This window comes from Lepidochelys olivacea, assembly GCF_965140295.1.
Source record: "Lepidochelys olivacea isolate rLepOli2 genome assembly, chromosome: 19".
Taxonomy (NCBI): Eukaryota; Metazoa; Chordata; order Testudines; family Cheloniidae; genus Lepidochelys; species Lepidochelys olivacea.
The window spans coordinates 4,676,924-4,695,707 of NC_140429.1; the positions used below are offsets into that span (position 1 = coordinate 4,676,924).

The 18,784-nt window shown below is 44.9% G+C and overlaps 1 protein-coding gene across 1 annotated transcript in view; it reads left to right on the plus strand.

Moving 5' to 3' along the window:
* Positions 1–3,426: 3,426 nt before the first annotated feature.
* The window catches only part of CSMD2 (CUB and Sushi multiple domains 2), a 544,659-nt gene continuing 529,301 nt past the window's right edge, over positions 3,427–18,784 (plus strand). The window contains exon 1 of the mRNA XM_084652534.1: positions 3,427–3,632. Within this exon, the coding sequence (XP_084508660.1) occupies positions 3,476–3,632 (157 nt within the window). The 5' untranslated portion in view covers positions 3,427–3,475. The remainder of the gene's footprint in view (positions 3,633–18,784) is intronic.

The following is an 18,784-nucleotide window of genomic DNA, read 5'->3' on the forward strand; positions in this document are numbered from 1 at the left end:
GGATATTTTTATTTATCCAAACACCTTTCATATCCCTATGGAGACTTGCTAATTGTGGCGCTTTTTATCTTGGAGAAACATTCTAAGATCATGAGCCCTGATGAATTCTAGGACTCCTCATTCATAGCCACGGGGTCTGTATATACATACTGGAGTGTCGTCTAGCAGCAGTAAGGGGTCATGGTGTCAGAACTCCCAGATGATGTCCCCAGTTTTGGCACCAATTCCCTTTGTGATCCTGGGAAAATTCTTTCTCCTTCCTGTGTCTCTGTTTCCTGATCTGTAAAATGGAGCAAATACTTCCTACATACCTCCAGACAATCATTGTGAGGACTAACTAAGCCCAAGTCTACATTACAGACCTATATTGGTATAACTACATTGCACAGGGGGATGAAAAATCCACACCCCTGAGTGAGGTCATTATACCCACCTAAGCCCTGGTGTGGACAGCTCTATGCCTCCCATTGACATAGCTACCGCCTCTTGGGTATGTGGATTAACTACATTGACAGGTGAAGCTCTCCTGTCGATGTAGTAGCATCTTCACAAACGTGCTACACGAGTGCAGCTTCACCGCTGTACGTGAAGACAAGTCCTAACATTTGTAAATCATGCCAAGATCCTTGGCTTACAGATGTTCAGCAATATTATGTTTATTGTTGTGTTTTGGGGGGAGAGGGTGTGTGTGTCTGTCTGTGTGTAATTATAGTCATTTACTTGGCTTTGGCTCTGTTTGGAGAAATGATGGGATACAACGGGTGTTTTGAGCCTGGGGTCTGACTGTGGGTGGCAGTGCAGAGCAAAAATTCCCTGCTCCTTACTGGGTGGTTAGAAAGGCAAAATCCTGTGTCTAGTCTACTGTGGAAGTAATTTAGCAAGTCGTTCAGCTGCGGAGTGGAGGTTAAGAGCCGGGTTAACCAGAACACACACACACACACTTTCAGATGAGGGGCAAGTAAAATTAACCCTGAGAACCCTGATAGGTTTCTGCCACAAAAAAGAACTTGTCTTTACCAGTCATGCCCATTACCAAATATATGCAAAGCTTTTAAGAGAGATGGAGACCCTATGCCCAGCATTGCTATGAGGAAGACTTTTTTTTTTTAAAGCAGTTGATTTAGAAAAAGATATGATTTTACTAAGCAGGAATAAAGTGGGATTGTATCTCCCCAGTAACTTTATTATGTCTGCATATTGTTCTTGACCCCTTGCTAGTCTTCTTTGTCTCACCCTATAGCCTGTGAGCAGCAACCAAATCACACATTCAGCTGAATGCAACGCCAGGGGGGTTTCTTGGAGAGAACTGTCTGTGTAAGGGGCAAGGGATAGATGGAGCTGCGCAGTGGAGTACCCTCCTCTCTGATCCTTTTATATCTGGAGCCATGCCTTTGAACAATCAGGTCTATTTGAATAGGACACTGCAGTTTAAACAGACATAAAGCGACTCTTTCATGTACTAGCCCTGGTTGCTTTGGCTCTTGGCATCGGTTCCCGGTGGAGGGATTGAAAAGCAGAGGGGACAGAGTGAGAGAGAGGATTGATTCGCGGGTGGAGGGAGAGATGTACCAGCCCTGGGTATAAATGGTTTTCTAGCTGTCAGATGAGCTCATTCAAGGCAACCGTAACAAGTCTGAAGAAGGGGGTTTTGCAGCAAGGAACTGCAGCAAATGCAAAGCAATAACGTGTGTGTGTGTGGGGAGATGGGTGGCTAGTTCAAAAACACCCCCCTCCCCCCCACCCCCCTCCGTCGCTTTAGAGGCGAGCCAAGGGAGGCAGGGATCGCAGCTAATTCTGGAGCAGCAGCGCTCACTCGCAGCTGGCATTGCAGACCGCCCAGTGGTGCCGCTGGACCGGCTCTCCCCCCCCCCCCCACACACCCCATGTGTTGCAGCTTTGGAGGAGGTTGCAATGGGAAAAGCAGCAGCAGCCCTTCCTCTTTCGCAGTGGTGCATGTTCTGGATGCCAAGGCAGTGTGAGAGCCTCAGATCTGCTGTGTGTGTGTCCCCCTCCCCTCCCTTCCCGAGGCGTGTCTCTCTGCCTTTCCCATGCACCCGCGCCCCCTTCTCCGGGGGGAGGCAAAACCTTCAGCTGGGGCCCCACCACCTCGGATCTAGTCCTGTCCCTTCGGCGCGGAAGGCTGAGCGGAATCCCCAGATACCTGGGGCGGGGGGGGGGTCTCTTGTGTTTGCCCAAAGGGACTGAGCTTAAAACTGTGTGAATGCAAAAGGGGGCAAAGGTGTGTGGGCTTTCTAATGTCTGGTGTGTCGCGGACGAGCCCCCACGGAGCTGAACATCATTGCGAAGTGCCTGAATGTGGCTTTAACAGGCTGGATTTTTTTTTATTTGCATGCAACCGTAGGGACAAATGTGCTAGTCCATGCAAAAAAAAAAAAATTAAAAAAAAATAATAAAAAAAAGCCAAAACCTTCCTCCTGCCAGCTCTGCAAAGCAGCAGCCCAGTGAAAAGAAGCATGCGCTGATTTGGGAAGAGGTGACGCAAAGCCCCCCCGGATCTCCAAAAACATTTCCCCCTCTCCCCCGCTACAACCAGTCCCACCTGTCAGAACCTAATCTCTTCCCAGGAACACATGGTACTGGGAAAAGTAACAATTGCAAAGCGGGGAGCTTTCTCTGGGAGGTGTCTCCCCCCGCCCCCCAGCCTTGCAATCCCGCTTGTGTTTGTAACGCAATTTCCTTGGTCACGAAAAGGGTCCATGTCATCAAGGTGTTTACACAGCCCCCCAAAAAGACGGGGGGGGCGTGGGAATTCTGGATGATGCATGCAAGATTTATTCTAGCGGATATGTGAACGCCAAGGAGAGCTGCCGATTGGACATCATATCTGTGTATTAAGAGGAATCTGCGGGAATTGCTTCTCTAAAGGAGACGAGACCTGGGGTGGGTATTAAAATGAACAAATAAAGGGGATCCTAAAACATAATGTGTTGTTTGTCGTTTCTGGGAGGATGGAGGGAAGGGGGGGGGTAATAGTGGAATAAAAATCTTGAATCAGATACTGTGTGTGTGTCACACACGCAACCCCTCCGCCAAAATAACACAGCTGAAGTGCCCCCTTTCCCAGGATTTAAGAAAGAAGAGAACAAGGATGTGGAGGTGATTAGTCACCTGGATGCTGCTGATGTTGATCAAAAAGTGTAATTCCCTAGGAACCTTCTGCTGCTAATCCTGAAAAGCTTGATCCAAGATAGTCATTTTTAAGTGAGGGGAGGGAGGGGGAGAAAAAAGAGAGCCAGCCCTCCTCTCCCCAAGCCAGTGCGAGAGTTGGTTCATTCCAGCTGCAGAAGCTCAGAGCCTTCCATGCATTGGGATTTTTTCCCGAGCTAAAATAATAATCATAATCATCATCCTGACCTTCCCCACCCCCCCTTGCTTCCTCCTCTTCCTCCAGCCGATCCGAGGACCATCCCAGTTGTAAAGGGGAGAGGACCACAAAACCCCACGACCCCTTGACATGCAACCTTCTTTGGGATGGGACAGGACGGGATGCAGCTGCGGCTTTAGAAGGAATTGGGGGAAATTGGGGATCTTTGCTCTCATGACGGTGGAAGTGAGCTACTGGAGCCGGATTCTGCTGCTCTTTGTGGGGTTGTTGGCTGCATCAGCAACCGGTGAGTGCAATGGAGGAAGCTGGCAACTTTGGGAGCTTCCCCCCCCCCCTCACCTCTTGCTGCTTGATTCAGATGTAATTCTCTTGCATTTGGGGGGTTTATATATATATATATATATATATATATATGTGTGTGTGTGTGTGTGTATGTGTGTGTTTTTGTGTCTCTATTTGGGTGGGAGGAGGAGATCCTCCTTTATAGCCCATGCAGGGATCACGTTTGTTGCTGTATATCTCCATAGGAAGATAAAGTTTGCAGGTACTGTATATCCTATGGGGGCAACAATTTTACAGTCTGGGTTCATAAAAAGGTGTTTTTGTTTCTTGTTTTACTCCCCAGCTTCAAAGGATCAGATCACTATGTCCCAATTGTGAGAGGACCAAGAAAAATGCCATCACTTCTTTTTTTTTGGCATCTTAGTTCATTATTTCTCTACCCCAGTGTTTGCCTACAGCCTATAAAATAGATTGAGGGACTTCTTACATGCAGATGGAAGCACTCTTATGATTCCTCCTTTCTCCTCAAACATTTCGGATTGCGGTGCTTTTAAGCACTAGCTGTTTGGCCCCGGCATTATATAGATATATATTTTTAGCCAAATATGTAGTTTTAATCTTAGGAAAGGTCAAAAATAGATTTTAAAGATGAGGTTTAACACTCTCCCCCCGCCCCTGCTTCTGAAACTGCCTTTGCAGCATAGCCGAAGCGAAGGATTCAGTTTGAAACTGAAGTTTGTGGGTTTTTTTCTGCTGTGGTCTTGTATTGAGTCTGGCTTTGTGTAATGGCGGGGGGAAAGGAGGGGGAAGAAAAACATTGTTCTTTTCTTCCTTTAACACTGAGGGGTTCCCAATTTCCCAATGTTTCTAAATAAGGTTTGTCTGAATGTGCCTCATACAACAAGGCCAAAAGACTCTGTGTGTGTGTGTGTGTGTGTGCACATGGGGGTAGAAAACTGCCTTTTTTTTCTTTCTTTGTTTTTTGTTATTGTTGTGTGTTTTTTGGTAAACTTTTATGTTGTATTTGAAATGCAACACTGATTTTGTGGTGTAAGGCAGACTTCCTCCAAGGAGACTCAGAAAGACCATCAGCACCTTTTCCTCCTGAGGTATCCAAAGAGTTTTACCAACCGGGGGCACCAATTAGGGTAGGAGGAAATCAGTTCCTTGGGAGTAAATATACAGATAGAGATCTTCTTGATTTTTTTTTCTCCCCTCAGCACAAGCATTGAGTCTGTCTGAGGACAGAGAAACCTCCCCCCAGCTCTGTGCTGTTTGGCTGGGTTGAGTGGAGTGCTGGACATAGACCTAAATGAGTGATTTACTATTTCAGGGGTTTACAATTCTCCTCTTTCTCTCTCCTTTCCCCCTTGCTCCCCATTGCTATATTTGACTCGTGCATGCAAGATTTTTGTTGGTTTTCTTTCAGTGCCTGGTTGTTTTGTGTTTAGTCCTTCTTGCTAGCACAGCTCCCTTCTTTTTTCTCCATTTTTGCTTCATTTAAAATTATACCTATCCAGGGTCCTTCACCGTTGGGCTGTTAATTGATTTGTACCCCCTTCCTCTTTTACACAAGTGCCAGCTCTGCGAAAGCTTTCCAGAAGTCCATCATTGTTTTAGCTGCAGTAGGATCACGAGGCAATGATCTCTCTGTGTGTGTTTGTGTGTGTTTTGGTTTTTTCCCTGCACGCCGCCACTTCTTCATGAGATTCTGAACAACCTTTTTATCAAAACAAGGGATCAACTCTGAGATTAGTAAGATGCAGCTCGTTAACAGCGATGCTGTAACTGTGCCTATTGGGTGAAGGTGCCTACTGGTTCCTGCAGTCCTCCGATCAGATATTTTCAGGTTAGCCTAGGGTTGGACTCGCTGGTCCTAATAATGAGCCTCTATGGGACCGCGTCCTCAACATGCTATCTCTTCAGCCTAGCCTTTCCCTGGGGATTGCGTGGCTAGCAATAACCATGAGTTCCCATAGTGTGGCACTAGAGGTGTATATATAAAACTATCAGTTAGTAGTTCTAGCCTGTCTCAAAAAAAGAAAAAGAGCAAAAAAAGAAAATTGAGAAATCATACTGTTATTACATTAACCTTACTCTATCTAATTATTTAGAGCTGTCAATATTCCTACAGCCTGATACAGTTCGGGGGCGGGGTGGGTGGGGGAATGGCAGATTGCTGCAGATGATCTCTACAGATGCAAGTGTTTCTCAGGAAATTACAAGCATGGTCAGTTGTCTTAATCTTCTGCAAGGAACTGAACCAACTGTAGCTAAAGCTATTCTCTTTATAAGGTAGGGGACATGCATTTTTCTTCAAAGAACAATAAATTTCTTACACACTCGCTGAATTTAAGAAGAGGTGCAGGAATAACCTGGCAGAGTTTGTTGTCTGTTTCGAGAAGATACTGGCGACTAGCAATATGCTGCTAGTCAGAGAGAGGGCATACCAAGTAATAGTTTTGTAGTTTTTCTTATCCCTCAAAGGCAAGTTCTTGTCATGATAATTTTTCACCCTAAGCTATCTGTGCATTGTTAATGAAAGATGTCTCTGAGATGGATTTGGGGTGCATAGGTTGGATAATATATATGGACAGACACATACAGCATATATTTTTTTAAAAAAGCCGTTGTAATGGAGGTCATTTGTACCATTATAGTTAAGACTGTGTTTTGGTGATTAACCTCCTGTTGATGACTGGATTATACAAAGATGTACTGGGTTGGAACATGGCCTAGACATTTGTTTCTTTTGTCCTGATAGAAAGTAGTTTTGGCTGATTTCTTTCTGAAAAGATGGGAGAAGGGAAGGAAAGTTGAGTATTCATTTTGAGCTGCTGTATGGGCACACAAATAATTCATTTTATTAATCATCCCCTTTTAAAGGGAGTTTCTTTCGTCGGATACGCCGGTACCTCGTACAGCAATAGCCTAGGATGTAACAACCTAGTGGTGCAATGGAGTTTAGGGCTAGACTAAGCCTGTAAACAATGTCCGATATAACTGTAATGAATTCCCTGCTCTCCCCTTATTCCTGGGGGAAGGGAAGCAGTCCTTTATTCCAGCCTTTTACTGGGTGCAGCTTATTTCCTCCTTCATGTTGGGACAACCCTGGCTAATGTGTAGAGGGCCGGGCAGAATAGGGGTGTCAGCCAATCCCTCTGCCTCCTTACATCCTTCCTGCCCACCTGCTTGCGAGAGGTGGGAAAACCAGGCACGCTGCTTCTGCTATCCCTCCTTCCAGCAGTGTGGGGACCGTGGCTGCAGCCTCATGGGAGTGCGGGCTAAGCTGTGACTCCTCCTTCCCACATGAGACACTGCTAGGGCTGTAATAAACTCGCTTCATGCAAAGGTTTCCTTGTCTCCATCCATGCGCTGTTCATGCTCCTCAGTTTCCCATCAAACAATCAGGTTCAGACCCAAAATCTCAAAGCAGAATTTTTGGTGGAAAAACCTCTTAGTTTGGCCCAGTTTTGTGCTGGGAAGCTAAGAGTTGGGAATGAGCCTCCCAGGCAGAGAATTGGGAGTGTATTAGGCTGGGAGAAGTAATGGTCCCCCCGGGGGTTATCTCTTTCTCATTGGCAGCACAGAAGCAGTTCCTGCTGGCCAAGTAAGAACATTTCTGAGCCAGCTTTCAGATGGAGCACAACCGCCTAGAATCTTGGGGGATGTATCAGCCCAGTTCAGAGCAGGCTCCATATATCTGCATTTCCTGAGCCAATTGGACCAGGATGCTGGTGCGGAATTGCATGCGGTTTTGCACAGGGAGTCACACGGATTCTCTTCAAGTATAAACTGTTAGTGAATACGCTGGGGGAAGTGTTCCTTGAATGTTCACTACATGTCCTGAAGCTTTGGCTTTCTTTGCATTTGGGGGATCAGGATGGGAGTGGGAGAAAGTAATTTACTGGAGAGACAACATGGTGTAATGTCTAGGCCACTGCCCTATGATTTGGGAGACCCAGGAGCTATTCCATGCTCTGCCACTGCCTTTCTGTGTGACCTTGGGTAAGCCACTTCCCTTCTCCCTTGCCTATTTAGGTTCTGGACTCTCTGGGGGAGGCTCTGCCACTTACTTTATGTTTGTGTGGCACCTTGCGCAGCTGGGCTTGGGCTGCTCCGCATTACTCAAATACAAATAATTATGTAGCTATTGAAATCTCAGACCTTAATTTCCTTCCTTGCCAGAAATATCTGTAGTTCCCCAAATATCTCCTGGTGAAATGGTTTATTTTCTGGATTGAGCCGTCTCCCAGCTGCAGTGCTACAGAGGATAGGTGTCTGATCAGACTAATCTTGAGTGGCCAACTTCCAATTGTCTAGGAGCTTCTGTCCAAAGGGGAGACACATCAAAACGGGTTCAGGGAACATGATCCAGGCAATCTGCCATGGATCCCAATATTTGTACTCAGTGCCAAGTTGGTTCAGTTCTGAGACTATCACTGAGCAATTTGTCAGGATCCTTTGTACTATACCTGCTTTATAAGAAACCCTTTTTCCTTGCTCTGCAAAAATGGCTAGTCCAGTTGCTGGGAGAGGGCACAGTAATTCCCTTGTTCACCACCTTCACCTGTATTCCTGGCAGCTGCCAACCATGAGGCACACTGTGCTGCTTGCTGTCTGCTACTGTCTCCTGAGAAGCACTTATCTATGAAATGTAGAACTTTGGTGTCTCAGATTTGTCAGTGTCACTGGTTAAGTCCAGGATTGTCTATTGAAAACGAGGGCCCAGAGCTGCAAACCTCGATAATTTGTTCATATCTGTTCTCCACATTTCTAAAAAATGAACTAAACTCGCAGTCTGTAGTATCCATCGTCTGCATTTCTTGGGGCGTGAGCCTGGCCTGACGTCATCATCATTATTACTTACGGTACATATTGCAGTAATGCCTCGTAGCCCCAGTCACAGACCAGGAGCCCATTCTACTAGGTGCTGCAAAAACACAGAACAAAAAGAGAGTCCCCGCTGCAAAGAGTTTACAGTGTAACTCCTGCATTCTGTTGGGCACCGGAAGGACAGAGGGATGTGTTCTTTGGTCCTCTAGAATGATGACTGCAGCACCAGCAGCCATAGGTTAAGGGATGGAGAGTAGGTGAAGGTTTACCAGGTTGGGACGTAAATCTTGCTTGCTGTTGATTGTGGTAGTATCTAGGGGTCCCACTCAGTTATCGGGACCCCCAGTATGACAGGCATTGTACAAGCACATCCTGAAAAGACACTTTTGTTTTTAATCCTCAGAAGATGGTGAGTATGTGGAGGTAGGAAGTGAGGGGAAGGAGAGTCTCCCTAATATATGAGACTCCTGCTGGGGTTTCTTCCATGATCCAAAGATCTGATGCTACCGGTTCTCTGGTCTCTTCTCTCCTCCTCCCACCAAGGAAAAATGAATTCTAAGCTGCTTGCTAGGCCCGGGTGTGAAATCTGAGCATGCTTTGCAATCTTGTTGAGGCAGGCTTGACACACAGATCAGTTCCAGCTTTGTTTCCCTGATGTGTGTTTGAGAGCCCCTCTGCAAGGCTGTGTGCAAGAAAAATGAGGACATTGGACTAACTGAAGCCTTGGATTTCTCTGAAGTTTGGATTACTGTATGGACAAAAGAAAGGTGCCATGAGGAAGAGTCCAGGGGGATCCCTGGCTTTTTGATACCTCCTGAAAAGAGAGGCTGGTCTTGCACCACTGAAATCAATGGGGATGTCGTCACTGACGTCATTGGGAGCAGGAGCAAGTCCTGTAAGATGTGGAAATTCTATAATGGTTATCTGTCAGTAAATGTAACTGGAAGAACACTACCGATGGCTTGTTCTGGGCTGTTACTTATTTTCAAGTTGGTTGTCATCAAGAGTATAGGCAACATCTTTCTATTTTAAGGTTTTATCATGCTGCTCATTACCATAGTATCTGAGAAGCTTCCATGTTAAAAAAAAAAAAAATCAATCCCATTCTTGAATGCTTGAATTACTCACAAAGCCTTTCTGTCATTAGAGCTAGAGAGTGCAAGCATCCAGGGAGGCTTATTGAGGATTGGCAGTCCTTGATAGCCTATTGTCACGATTATTGTAAAATAAACGTGAGTTTTTAGAAGGGGCATATAAAACCACCTGCTTCAAGGCCAAAACCAGCCTCTAATTCATGGCGGTCAGGAGGAAACTCTCCCTGAAGGCAGGTTATCCCTTAACTGAAAGGGTTCTTGTACCTCCCTCTGCAGCAGCTGGCTGGAGACAGGATACTGGTTTAGACGATCTGTTGCCGGGTGATCATTCTTAGGTTGCTATGGAGAGAACAGAAAAAGCATCTCAACTGCTGTACCAACTGTTGGTCTTTATAAAGACACCCAGGCCACGGGCGTACGTCGAGCGCTTCAGGGGCACTGCTGTGCTGCTAAAACTGCTGCGAGTCTGGTGAAGACGCTCTATGCCGGCGGGAGCGCGCTGTGCACACGAATGCTTATGTCGGTGTCGCGTACGTTGCCCCGGGGGGGGGGTGGAATGTTTTCGCCCCTGAGCAACACAGGGTTCGCCCACATAGGCTGTAGTGTAGATTTCGCCGTAGGAATTACACGGGCGAGTTTAAAAAGTCTGTAATACGCGGTGACTTTAGTGCTGCGCGCTTGGTCACTACTAGTTGCAGAGTGGTGCTCTGCTCTACGTCACTCATTTTTAACCCTTTTCGGGCGGGGTGTTGTAAGTGATCAGCACTTGGTCCAGCGCAGCTGTGATCAGACTCCGTGGTAACCCCTCCCCCCCCCACCGCCCCAGACTTCAGCAGGAGCCGAGTTAGGGTGACACTAAGTGCTCTTGCAGATCACCCCCTCAGATGATTGTAATGTGAAATATACATCATTCTTGTCCAGAAGAAACTGATGACAATATTAATGGTCAGAGATATTCTGGAAAACTCAGGCAGTCTAACCTTATTTAGCATTGGTCATATAACATACGCCCTGTGGAGATTCCCAGCTGTACCTATAAAGAACTTTGTGAGAGCTGACTCAGGAATGGCCTTTGAGTGTCTCATCTCTGAGCTTCCTTCAGCTGAAGGCAAGTCCTTAACAGCGTTTTCCACGGTGGAGCCCTAGTGTGAAATAAGGAAATGCTGTCTGCTGGACAGACGGGGACTTCCGATTCAATGATTCTGTTCCATCTCCGCAGCTGGCCGTGGGAAAGAGAACTTCTCCTGTCTGACTTCCATTTACTCATCTGTACAGCAGGTGGAATAATGCTTACACGACAATGTTGTTGTGTATAAAGTGCGTTAAGAGCCTTGGAGGGAAACTGCTATACAAGTGCAGAGCTTTATAGCAACAGCACGTAAGACTTCAACAGAGTCCTGCTAATCTGCCTTTGTATCAAGAATATCCCAAGACAGTGTGCCAACGTTATCTTCCATTGGTTTAAGTGGCATTCTATCGAGGCTGTATTTTATCCAGTAGGTTTAATAGGTTTTCACCTATTTCTTCTTTCTTTTCACCTATTCCTTCACACTGGTAGCTAGTTGGTCTGGCAATATCCGGAATGATCCAAGGTTTAAAATGTATCCACTTGTACAAATACAAAGCACAGAGCTCCCAAAGTGTTAGATAAAAGCTATAGGCCTTAAGAATAGGCCAGCAACTGGTAAGTTAACTCACAATGATCCTATATTCATTGAATCTATCAGTTCAGCAGTCAGTTTGCTTGTTCAGTCTATAGTGATTGCAAATGTCAGAGATGATATTATCACTGTTTAGGCAGAAGGGGGAATCCATCTTTTCCAAGGGCAGTCTCTGGCAGACGAAGATGTATGACAGGAGGTTAGCAAGTTCAACAGGCAGCTAAGTATTAAAAACAGGAAAATTTTTGAGTCCACCCATTGAAACCTTGGCAATGAAAAAGCAGAGGCGGCCTTATCAATTCTGCATATTAATGGGGGCTTTATATTCTAGCTCTGTAGCTTAATGAAGTCTCTGTGAGGCTATTTATAGGTACAGTGTACATATGAAATGTATTTATTGGGTCTTCCCTCCGTTTCAAGGAAGTGAGAAATCCAGCAGTATGTGCGCAAAGCATTTGACTTCTTGCAGTTACAGAGCAAAGCCTAGGTCATCACGCTCTTCTAATACCATCAAACCTCTTGGGAGGCTCTTTGGGAGAAGATACATACCTGGAACCAAGTGACTCCTATTTTCCTATTCTGTCCCTTCCACCCTCTGCTTCACCCTTCAGTCTTAGTGAGTGAGTGAATTTAGGGTTCATGAAAAGATGGAAGACTAGTACTGGCACCAACTCCTTAAACTGATCCAGAAGGCTCCTGTCAGAAGGCCCCCCTGCTAAAGTCCCTCTTCAAGACCTGTTTCTGCCATGTCGCTTCATGTGAAACGAGCTGACTCACGTAAACGGCCTCTTCATAGAATCATAGGACTGGAAGGGACCTCGGGAGATCATCTAGTCCAGTCCTCTGCATTCAAGGCAGGACTAAGTATTATCTAGATCACCCCTGACAGGTTGTTCCCTTTTCCCCTAACCGTTGTCCTTAGGCTGTGAGCGCTTCAGGCCAGGGACCGTCCCTTCTTGAGTGTTTGGAAAGCACTTTGTGGGTGCTGTAATAATCATCAAAGCAATGGCTAGAGTCAGGTCTTCTTTGGGTGAATGGCATGCAAGCTTCCCTGTTCTGCCGACTATTCCCCTCCTGAGTTCCTATGCAGCACTGTTCATGCATCTTGGTCCTGACTTGCAGCACACCCCAGGATATGGAGCGAAATAAGGGCTGCATCCTGCAGAAGTGCCCTTCTGGGGAATAAGAGAGGCCCCCTTGTACCTTCTAATGAGCACCAACATACAGAGACCATAATTCATCCCTTCAGCGTTTAAATCCTGGGGCTCCAACCAAAATCAGGGCCCTGTTGTGCTCGGTGCTGTATGTACACCTAGTAAAAGACAGTCTTTATCCCAAAGAGCTTACAATTTAAATTTATGAGCTAGGAGGGATGATTATCAGCATCTTACAGATGGGGAATGTACATCCAGAGAGACTGACTTGCCCAAGGTTGCGCAGGGTGGCTTTGTCAGAGGCAGGAATTGAACACAGGTCTTGAGAGTCCCAGTTGGTTGTCCTAACCCCAAGATCATCCTTCTCTGATTTGCCCATTAAAATATTTCTCTGTGTGGAGTATGTGTAACTTGTACTGGCGACAGGCCTTGGTAGTAGCTGTGTGTGCGCATAGTTAGAAGGTTTTGACACTCCCATCAGTGTGGTATCTCAGTGCCTGTCACCTGGAGTTTTGCTCTGGCACCTGATGAGCCTGCATTATTTTTATGGAAACCAGGATACAGTGATTAAAAAAATACTTAATAGTATCCCCCATAGTTACTGTATTGACACTGCGCTGCGCTGCTTGGAGTGAACTATGGTGCAATTATGGAAATCAGTGTACTTTGCTTCCAATACACACAATGCAGCGCAGTAATCTGCAAAAATATATACTCCAGACATGCAATGCAGTGGCAGACTAATGTAATGGTGGTTAATGTGTAACTGGGAAAATCCCATTGATTAAAGAAATCAAATTAACTCTGGTTCAGTCTCTTTGCTCGCTGCCATGGACACCGCCAGCCAGAATGGGGATATTATACTTCACACTGAACCCAAATGTGTAACTTTTTTTTAACACCTCCTTTGTGAAGAAGCAGAACAGAGGGTTTTTAATACGTCACTTCACAGTAGATTAAGTACAATGTTCTTCCTCTATGTTTAGATTCAGCGACGTCCCCATTTTCCTGATGGCGGGAATAATCGACGGTCTTTATTAAACGAAGGTTTTCTTGGTGTGGCAATGAACTATCTAGTGTGTGTGCACGTCCAGCAGAGGTTAGTGGTGTGGATTCAGATCTGCACAGCTCTAGCCGAAGCCCAGCGGTGCTAACAACCAGTGGAGATGCTCCATTCGGCCATGTGCTTCTGGAGCAGGAGGATATCGTTTTTATCTCTGCAGCTGGGAGGTTCTGAGTGGCCTTGGCTTTACATCCTAGGGGTGACTGAAGTGCTAGGTAGCTGTGTGTCTGTTATGGAAAACCAGTGTAATGATGGGCTGGAGTAGCACAGAGTTCTGGGAAGCTGGTGGTGGAGAAAGAGGTGGAAAACTGCATCTTCCCCACTCCTATAAACACATGCAAAGCATGCTGTTTTATTATTTATATTGCGGTATTATCCCGGAGCCCAAGTTGGGATCGGGGTCCCCGCTGTACTGGGTGCTGGATAATGTAGTAAGAGACCGTACTTGTCCTGAAGGAGCTTGCAGTCTAAATGAAGATAATATGCAACAAACAGATGGAGTGTGGGAGGATGTCTGTGATAGGGTCATGTAACGACAGACTGGTTGCATTCACAAGTTGCAGGTTTTTTAGTCGATGTTTTGTAAGGGTCTAAACATTCAAGATGGATTCATGGTAACAGTAACCCCAGCTGGCCACTCGCACATGGTGGTCATGTCTGACGGTAGAGTGCTGTTGGAGATAAGTGTCAAACTAGGATTTCAACAGAGTTCCCAAAGTGGGGTATGTGGACTGGTCCATCAGTGGTGTATGGACCACTAATCTGGTGGTCCAGGGAGATCTAGCTGGTCCTGGCTGCTCCTCCTAGTTTCCAGCTGCCAAATTGCTTTGAAAGAAGCTAACAATAACTTAAATGCTTTGCTAGGGAGTCTTTTTTTTCTCCCATATAAAGCATCACTGTTGTTGACACTTATTACTGTATTACACTAGTAGTTAGAGGCCCCAGCCAGGAATGGAGTCCTATTGTGCTAGGCAGCATGCAGACATCGAGAGGCGGTCAGCACTTACATCTACGTAAGCAGAAAGTTGGATGGGAAACAAAGGCAAAGGGACTCTCCCAAATTAACAGAGTAAAGATTAGAGCCTAGATCTTCTGACTCCGAGTCCAGTATCTTATCCACTGGATTACATCATAGGGATGTTATGAGGCTGTTGATGGGAGAGGAGATGTTCATGAGACACTGTCTCTATATGAAAATATTGTGCCCATGCTAGCGGATCTGGAGGCATTTACAGGAGCTATGGTGAAACCAAAAAGTTTCTCAATCCATTTATCAAAGTGACTGCAGTCTTCGTTTCAAGGCAGATAAAACAACAATGAATATCAAGTGAAGATGTCTTTATCCAGAAAATTTTTAAAAAAGAAAAGGGAGAAGATCAGGGCGGTTGGCTGCTGTTTGTATCTGCTCTGTGAAAAGTTAAGCCTGTTCTATCCTAATTAAATTACTTTATTTGGATTTCCCTCACCTATCTTTAAAGCCATAGATTTCTTCTAGTATAAATCGTGCAGCTGCCTCTCAGACTGACTAGGAATTGAGAGAAAGACATGGTAGGTGTGGTAATATCTTTTATTGGACCTACTTCTGTTGGTGGAAGGTACAAGCTTTCAAGCTACACGGATCTCTTCTTGCGAGACCAAGTCAGACCAATGGACAATTTAGTCTGCTAACCTGTCTCGGATCATGATGCTGCTTCAGAGAAAAGTACAAGGAAAACTAGAAGTTGGTAACTATTGAATAAATTGCACAGGGAAGAAAGATGGTGCTGTTAGATGGCTAGTCTGGGACTTGCTACAGACTTTCTGTCTAATCTTGGGCCAGTCACTTAGTCTAATTTCCCCATCTGTAAAATGGGGACAACAGTGTTAGTGAATTCTCAAACTAATTAGGCTTTTGAAATGATTGTCAAACTTACTCTGCCAGCTGTTCTTAGGCTGGTTTGAAAAGCTTGTTGCAGACACTCAAAGTTCAAAATTTGCATTGTTAATCAGTCACATCAGTTGTGCTCTTGTTTCTGTTCCCTGAATGGACAGAGTGAATTATGACTCTTGCAATTTAATACACAATTTGAGCCCCACTTTCAATGACTATTTAGAGTAGAAGTTTTCTGTTTTCTAGTAAAGCTCAAATGCTGGAATATTCGCAGAAAGCCAACACAAAAGGTTTGAAAATAGAATCAAGTCAAAATCTGGTTACTATCCCAAAAGATATTTGCAGGTGAGACTTTCCACTGTTTGCCTGACTCTTTGTATGTTTGTGTACTTACGGTAGTGCCTCTTGCTGGAATATCTCAAAGCACTTCATAATTGTCCCATGCACTTTAGTATTGGTGAGAAAATAAGAAAATGGTTACAGATTAAATCAGTGCTTTTAAGAGGTGGCATTGGAACTTGTCAAGGACAAGAATTTTTAAACATCAGGGATCTGGATTCTGGTCACTGCAGTGGCAGGATACTGATCAAGAAGATGGTCCAGTGATTAGGGCGGTATCCTAGTCTGAAGGAGACTGGGATTCAATTCCCTGCCACAGACTTTGTGTGGTCCCGGGCAAGTCACTTACCGTCTCTGTGCTTCAGTTCCCCATCTGTAAAATGGGGATAAGATCACTTCCCTATATGTTGTGAGGATAAGTACATTAAAGATTGTGAAACACCATTACTACATAAGAATGGCCAGACTGCATCAGACCAGTGGTGCATGTAGCCCAATATCCTGTCTTCTGACGGTTGCCAATGCCAGATGCTTCAGAGGGAATGAACAGAACGGGGCAATTATCAAGTCATCTCTCCCCTGTCATCCAGTCCCAGCATCTGGCAGTCAGAGGCTTAGGGACACCCAGAGCATGGGGTTGCATCCGTGACCATTTTGGCTAATCACCATTGATGAACCTGTCCTCCAAGAATTTATCTAATTCTTTTTTTAATCCAGTTATACTATGGTGATTATGGCTAGATAGGTACCATAGATATTTAATCATTTAGTAATGAAGACAAGAAGGTTTAGAAACTACTTTTATTAAATTCGTGGTGGAAAATACAAGAATGTTTCAAAGTATGATAGAATTAGGATTGATTGTGGATGAACCAGTGCTTCTGTGGAGACAGAAACTAGTGTGTTTTGTTTTGGAGATTATTGCATAAATCCATAGCTGTGTGGAGAGGCTGCCTTTTTAAGGATTATTTTTATGTTTGTGTACAGGATCACTGTAAAAGGTATCTTTCTGGCAAGGAAAAACACTCAGTCTAAAACCATTGAGCAATTTCTTAGATTTTGTTACGCTTTCCCAATCTCTTCTTTTGTTAGCAGTAAGTGAATCAGTGTTCCCGAACTTAAGAGATCTAATCACTTACCATGAGAATCCTTTGTTAATGCTCTGCTAGTTGAAATTAAACACTCCAGCTTGGTTTTAATCATCACTGAGGAAAGCTAGCCCTGCATTTTCAAAATGTAAGAGAGTAGCTGGGCCTCACTCTGTTCTCTCCCTTGCCTGTTTTACGTCTCTGAAACTCCATTGCGTTCGGTGGAATTACACCTGGTTTACATTGCTGTTTGTAAGAGGAGAATCAGGCCCACTGTTAGAATGAAGCTTGATCTGACATTTGATAAGACATTAATGCCAAGTTGTAGGTACAGAAAAGTGGAAGCTCATTTCTACTCTAACAAAGGCACAATTCAGTGTTCCTTTCCCGTTGGATATACTGAATAATACTATCAAGAAAAATATATTTCCTTCCAAATAGGAAGCATGTTTCCTGTTAAAGGTAATGAATCCTCGTGCTTTTTGAGAACCGACAGCATTTTTAAAGATGTTGCTCATATCACACAGCGTATCGATCGTCTCTCTGTTGTTTTTCGTGTATCCATTATGTAAAGGTTAGGCAATGATTGCGGACCCTGGACATCTGTCAGCAACTGTCTGGGAATATTTTCATTAAAGTTAAGCATCTTTCAGAGAAAGATGCAATATGTTAATAATAAAATGGTGTCACCTCCTGAAATGCTTAGCTTTGGAGATGTGGGAAAGCTGTACCTGATGGCAATGTTTTATTTTTAATCAGATGTTTAAAATGTTACACTCAAGGGAAAGCTTCTGAAAAGACTTAAGGCCATGAGCAGCCCCATTACTTACATGCTTCAGCCTCTGCGGAATTAGGCCCCAATTTTGCAGCCAAGATGAAACATCGTATTTTCTGTTAATGGAGTATGCCAAAGCTAGTAGATCAATAGTAAATAGAACTTGCTTTTAAACGTAAAATTACAGTCATCTGCGGAGTGCTTCCAGCTGGTCTGTTAAAGAAAATGACTGACATAGATTTAAAAATGAAAGGAGACCAGGGATGGGGCATAGGGGTAGAAGGCTAGTTGACAGGCTAGGATAGCTAGAGAAAAGTAGCTCATGGCAACTTTGTTGTTGTTCAAGTTGGTGGAAGACTGAGGGAGTTTTTCACTTCTAGATCATTTGGTTCTATCCCAGGTGAATAGTGTCAGAAAACAGTTCTTGTCTTGAAGTCCGCATGAAATTAGTAGGTGCTCTCAGATCAGTTTGTAGGGGGCTGGTGTTCATGTCACCCTTGACACTTAAGGCTTTGTCTGTACTTTGTCACTGTAACGTTTCACAGCACTAACCTTTTAACCCCTTGGTCCTCTAGATCTGCTTTGAGCTGGGTTAGGCAACAAGATGGTCCAAATGCCAGAGGCTGGTCAATGCTATGGAAGGCGAAGAGCTATTTAAGTTAAAGGACAATGTTGGCAAAAGAACAAATAGGTCTAAACTGGCCATGAGTAAACTTAGGCTGGAAATTAGAAGAAGGTTTCCAGTCATCAGAGGAAGGAGGTTCTGGAATGTTCTTCCACTAGGAGTAATGGGAACCACCAGCCTAAGTGGCCTTAAGATGGAGCTTGACAACTTTGTAGGTCGGATTATACGACGGTTGCCTGTGATAGCCGGAGACTGGACTTGATTACTTAGAAGGTCCTTTCCAATCCTAAGTTTCTATGATACTAAGGAAACAGGATCCTTAGCAGTACCTTAGATAGTCCAGCTCCAAATGGACACTTGGTGCCAGAGCCAAAGGTCGTCGATGTCTCTCTGTTGGTTTAGTGGCTTTTGGATGAAGCCCTTGTGCCCTCAGCGTTTGGAAAAAGAGCAGCAGTGCATTTGACAGAGAAGCCAAGGAGACTCCTCTGCCTTCCCTGAATCCTACCCGTGGTTCCTTTACATGGGCGTGACGTGGGACAGAATCTTGTGCGGTCCGTGTGGCCCAGGCGGTGTGGATGCATAGCAGAATCGGTGCCCAGCTTGCAGTCTCCATGTAAAGAGTGAGTCTATTTCAGAGGATTTTCAGTGAGC